Source organism: Nicotiana tomentosiformis, chromosome 3 (assembly GCF_000390325.3).
Source record: "Nicotiana tomentosiformis chromosome 3, ASM39032v3, whole genome shotgun sequence".
NCBI lineage: Eukaryota > Viridiplantae > Streptophyta > Magnoliopsida > Solanales > Solanaceae > Nicotiana > Nicotiana tomentosiformis.
In genome coordinates this window covers 76,272,868-76,278,095 of record NC_090814.1, presented here as the reverse complement: position 1 = coordinate 76,278,095, position 5,228 = coordinate 76,272,868, and the positions used below count along the sequence as shown (strand labels likewise).

Genomic DNA, 5,228 nt, shown 5'->3' with positions numbered 1-5,228 from the left:
TCAAATTGAGGTCTAAATTCCCAAATTTCCGAAATGGTTACTGAAAAATCGCCTCACACCATTTGATTTTTGAGAAAATTGAATTTTTGGCTAAATCCCGTATTTGGATTCCGTTAAGTGCTGGGCGACAGTGTTCATCGCGATCGCGTGAACACTGCCGCGTTCGCCCAATAGCAGCCTCCTAAGGACTTACGCAATCACGGGAGGTTTTACGCATTCGTGAAGGCTTAGCCCGCCTTGCCTTCGCGTTCGCGTGAAATGGCTCGCGTTCGCGTAGAGCTTCCTCAGGTCCCCTGCCCAGCCTAGCTAAAGCTACGCGTTCGCGTTAAACGGGCCGCGTTCGTGTAGAGCAACTCCCCCAATACTCCGCGTTCGCGACCATGGTCTCGCGTTCGCGTAGAGTAAATCCTCCCCAGCCTAGTTTCCCCTTCGCGATCGCGAGAGTGACTACGCGATCGCGAAGCACATCATAGCATACACCAAATACAACAAAAATACCAGATTTTCTAAGTCCAAAACATCCCGTATCCTATCCGAAACTCACCCGAGCCCTCGGGGCTCCAAACCAAACATTCACACAAGTCTAAAAATATTATACGGACTTGCTCGCGTGATCAAATCACCAAAATAACACCTAGAACTACGAATTTAGCACCAAATCAAATGAAATTCTCAAGAACACTTTTAAAATTTCTATCTTCTCAACTGGACGTCCAAATCACATCAAATCAACTCCGTTTCTCACCAAATTTTACAGATAAGTCATAAATATTATATTGGACCTATACCGGACTCCGGAACCAAAATACGGACCCGGTATCAACAAGGCCAAACATCAACCAATTCTTAAAAATAATATATTTTCAGATTTTTAATTTTCATCAATAATTCATAACTCGAGCTAGGAACCTCCGAATTCAATTCCGGGCATACGCCCAGATCCCATAATTCGATATGGACCTACCGGGACCGTCAAAATACGGATCCGAGCCCGTTTACCAAAAATATTGACCGAAGTCAACTAAAATCAATTTTTAAGGCATAAATTCTTATTTTCATCAATTTTCAACATAAAAGCTTTCCAGAAACATGCCCGGACTGCGCACGCAAATCGAGGAGGGTAAAAATGAGATTTTTAAGGCTTAAGAGCGTAGATTTGAGTTCTAAAACATAAGATGACCTTTTGGGTCATCACAAGTTATCAAGGTATTAAATGTATATCAGTCGCTGGTCGGCCACTACCGGTTCTGAACCGTCACCAGCAAGCTATAAGTACCCTAGCTTTTTCTCATTCAAACTTTTACGTTCAAAGCTCTTTCTACTTTTGCTTATTCTTCAAAAATCCCTTTGCTTTATAACTTTTGCACCCAAATTTCTTGAATTCTCATCAATATGCATACTATCTTAATTCTCTTTTCTCATGTTCTTCAATGATGAAAATTTCTAAGACCGTACCACAAAAGAAGGCTGCTTCTTAATCACGGCCCGCCGGTGGTGAGGCTGCGGCAGAACCCCACCCCGAGGAATACGTTCCGGCAGGGTGGCCGATTGTTACTGATTTTAGGGTCGAAAAGGTCCCCTTGGTAACGGGCCAATGTGAGCCGATCTCGAGGTACATATGCACAATTAGCGAAAAACTCCTCGCTAGGGTTAAACAGGACTGCAACTAGGTCAATAAGCATGTGGTGGTTCTTCGCCCGAGGAATCGATCACTACCCACATGGAGGGGTTTCTAAGTGTTTACACTTACCCCTTTACGTTGGGTCCCTTAGACCCCATCATCATTGCCTTTTGCAAGAGGTATGATATGACCCTCGGCCAGATCCACCCCTCATTATGGAGAATAGTGATTCTCCTCCTTTTTTTTGTAAGCAAAATTGACGGATGTCCCTTTACCCTCGACCACCTTATACGCCTCTACAGTCCCCGACTCTATCGAGGGGGGCTGATCAAGCTTGGTCGCCGAGCCAGCAAGGCTCCGTTCTCAAGCATAGATGAAGGTCGGGACCGAGGTTGGATGGGCCGATTTGTTCGAGTAAGGGCTTTGGACCTGATCCCTGCTGAAGACATGCCATTTCTCGAGAAATGGAACATGAAACGTAAGTAGTACTTCACTTTAAAGGTTTAATCTCGTTGCTTTTCTTCTTATTTCTTTTTTCATTGATAATTTTTGACGTCGCAGCTGTGGCCCAGATGTCTGATCCAATTACGAAACTTAAAAAATGGGTCGAAGGCCTTGTGTCACAGAGGTCATACTCAGAACGTGCTTGGATGGAGCTGTCGAAGGGTCGATTGGAGGCCCACAATCATGGTAAGTTTCTGTCCTAGAACAGTGATCATTCGATCCTTTTCTCGATCTTACTAATCTTTTTTCCTTTGTAGGCCTCAAAAAGGATGTTGCAATGTGGCCCCCATTTGGTGACGAAGAAGTATTTCCCCACCCTCCTGCTCCGAGGCAGGCCAAAGAGAAGAAGAGGAGAGACGCTCTGAGTTCCCCGGGCTCGGAAAAGAAAAGACTGGCGAGGAGGTCTCGCAAGCCCAGGGTGGGGGGACACTGGTGCTATGTCTTCAGATTCAATCCGTCGATTAAGGGACAAGTCTGAAGAAGAAGAGGAAGATAATTCCAAATTGGTGGCTCGTGTATGGGCCGACGTCACCGTACAAGAAGTTCTCGAACCGGCGAGCGCTGAAGTTGAAGCATCCCGGCATGAAGAGGTTAGTGAGAGAGCTCTAGTTGAAGCTTCTGAGCCAGAAAGGGTCGAGCCCATTTTTCCCCAAGCTAGGGCGGTCAAGAGAGAGAGAGCGGGGAAAGTGCCCCAATAGACGAACTTGGAGCGATCGACCTCAGTGGGTCTCCTTAGATTTCGGATGCCATGATCCGTGAGGCCGGTATGTTGAGTCATCAGGGGGTGACCGATATCCATGGCTTCTTGGATGGGGTTGAGTCCACTACTTTGGAAGATGTCACCGGGCTCAGTGATCTGCCGGTATTAAGGAAGGAATCGTCGTCGGGTGCCACTAGTCTATTCAATGAATCCCGACAAGCATTAAATCGGGTAAATTGGCGTGCCTTTTATTTCTCATAGATTCTAACTTTTAAAGTTGTAAATAACCATAACATCTTCCCTTATGCTTGTAGGCTTCAGTGCTGCATCACTAGGCTTTCCTACGATATCGGGAGGAATTGACTCACCATGAAGCCGAGGCCTGGGACCTCATTGAGAAAAGTGACACCTATAAGCTTCTCAGTGAGAAGCTTCAGGATGATTTAGTAACGGCTTGGGACGAGCATGGCGAGATGTCAGAACAGGTATTTCGAGTGCTTCACGAAAGTAAAGATGGATTGGAGATAGTAACTAACGATCCGATCCTGTAGGTTCGTCAGAGGCTCGAACAGATCAAGAAGCTTCAGAAACAAGTAGATACAATACAAGCTAAGGCTGAAGAGTTCAAGAATAATATGGACATCTTAGCCTCGAAAAGGGAAACCGTCCTAGCACAACTGGAGTCGGCCGAGACCCAGCTCCAAGCTGCAAAAGAGAAGGCCAAGGTGTAGGTCGAGAAAATCAAGGAGCTTCAATCTCGATTGGACTTGGCTATTTCTGATAAGGCAAACTTGGCTAGCGAACTCGAAGTGGCCAGATCTGAGGTGGCCGTGGCCAATACCAAAGCTGATGCCAAAGTGGCCCAATTTAAGGTCGATGTCGAGGCCATCCAGGCAACGGCTAAGAGCATGGTGTATCATGCAAAATGGCAAGCTCGAAGGGAATCCCTCGAGGGAGTTCATGCTCAGGGCTTCGATGTTATGGCCGAAATCGAGAAAGCCAAAGCAGAGGAAACTAGGGGCCAGAAGTTGGCCTTTCATGAGGAAGACTCTGATGGCTTAAGTGCGTTCGAATATGGGGAAGATCCCGAGGATGGAGATGTTACCCCCGATGAAGACCAGGCCACTTAGGCCTTTATACTTTTGCTTTGTTTTGCATTTTTAGGCCGTTTTGGCCGTTGTAAATTTTTGTATTAGGCTGATTTGGCCTTTGTGAAAATTATTATATATATATATGGCCTTTTCTCCTCTTTCGGCTCTCAAAACTTTCCTTTACTTTATTACTTGTATTCACAAAGGTCTGAATGCCTTAGCATGAAACAATGAGGTTGTGTTCGAGGTTTCGAACAAATCTTACTTTTATTGCCTTTCTGGGTTAAGGCATTGTTGGGGTTCGACGTTACCAAAGATTTCCCCCCAAAAATATCTTAAGTTTATGACTTTGCCGAGGGCAGCCTTTTTGAACCGGTTGTGAAAATGTTTCTCTTTTTCGAAGGCCTGTTTTTGTTACGGGTCTCGGATGTCTCCGAGCTGTGTTAAATTGGTCATAGCCTTTTAGTTCAGGAACTGCCCATTGGGCTTATTTTCCCGAGTCATCCGGGATTGCCCGAGATAATGGTCCCCAAGTGCGGTGGCCGTGGCCTTTAGAAATCGGGGAGTTTCCTAATAGGTCTTTTGCCCATGAGGCCCGATGACTTGGGCTGTTTGAGTTGGACGGCAATCCCCGAGTGATGGGGTAGTCGTTCGCATTTTGGTTATGTAATGCTCTTGAGCTTTTTATTTTTCAAAAGTACGAAGTTCTTTAAAGGGATGTAAAAAGGAAAAATTTTAAAACATAAGATGATTGCAAGGAAAGTATTTCTCTTTATTCTCGATCGAAATAATCATACATTCATACATGTTTTATGCCAAGGCTCGAGCAATCTACATGGGCACGGTATAGTTTGACCATTTGGCCCCTACAATAAATCATTTCTACCGATACCCTCCCTTTATGAAGTAGTTTCCTCGCTAGATTTGATACTCGAAGACAATGCATATCCGAGGGTAGCCCCTCGGTATTCGAGGTTGATTGCAAAGGAACCTCAGATATTGTTAAATTGATCTTCGGTGCCGATTCGTAATCGGGTTTGATTCTAAGTTAGCACGATTCATTGTTGCCTCGTTAAAAACCTCGTCAAAAAACCCATTTGGGACAAAACTGGTATGAGGTAAAAATAGTGCAACACATGCTTTTAGACGTAAAGACTTCGTGCCATTCGTCGAAAAATCCATCGTCGCTTCTTGTTGACCACCTGCAAGTGTTAGTCTGAAATTAAAAAGGAAATGGAAAGGGGTCGTACCTTAGCAGTAATACCGTTTAAGGTGAGATATGTTCCAATTGCTCGGTAGTTATTCTCTATTC

The 5,228-nt window shown here is 45.0% G+C and overlaps 1 protein-coding gene across 1 annotated transcript; it reads left to right on the top strand.

Annotated features, from left to right (window-relative positions):
* The first annotated feature begins 2,017 nt into the window (after positions 1-2,017).
* On the top strand, positions 2,018-3,955 carry LOC138908041 (uncharacterized). The gene is made up of 7 exons (XM_070198677.1): positions 2,018-2,099; positions 2,183-2,311; positions 2,383-2,490; positions 2,573-2,715; positions 3,161-3,310; positions 3,377-3,550; positions 3,611-3,955. Exons 1-7 carry the CDS (start codon positions 2,018-2,020, stop codon positions 3,953-3,955), a joined length of 1,131 nt encoding a protein of 376 aa, XP_070054778.1.
* The last annotated feature ends 1,273 nt before the right edge of the window (positions 3,956-5,228 follow it).

Bases quoted from the DNA above. Each gene is read 5' to 3' on its own strand.
- LOC138908041 (XM_070198677.1), top strand. From the start codon at position 2,018: ATGGGCCGATTTGTTCGAGTAAGGGCTTTGGACCTGATCCCTGCTGAA. The intron at 2,100-2,182 runs GTAAGTAGTACT...TTGACGTCGCAG, and splicing joins CGAGAAATGGAACATGAAAC to CTGTGGCCCAGATGTCTGAT. The intron at 2,491-2,572 runs GTTCCCCGGGCT...CTATGTCTTCAG, and splicing joins GAAGAGGAGAGACGCTCTGA to ATTCAATCCGTCGATTAAGG.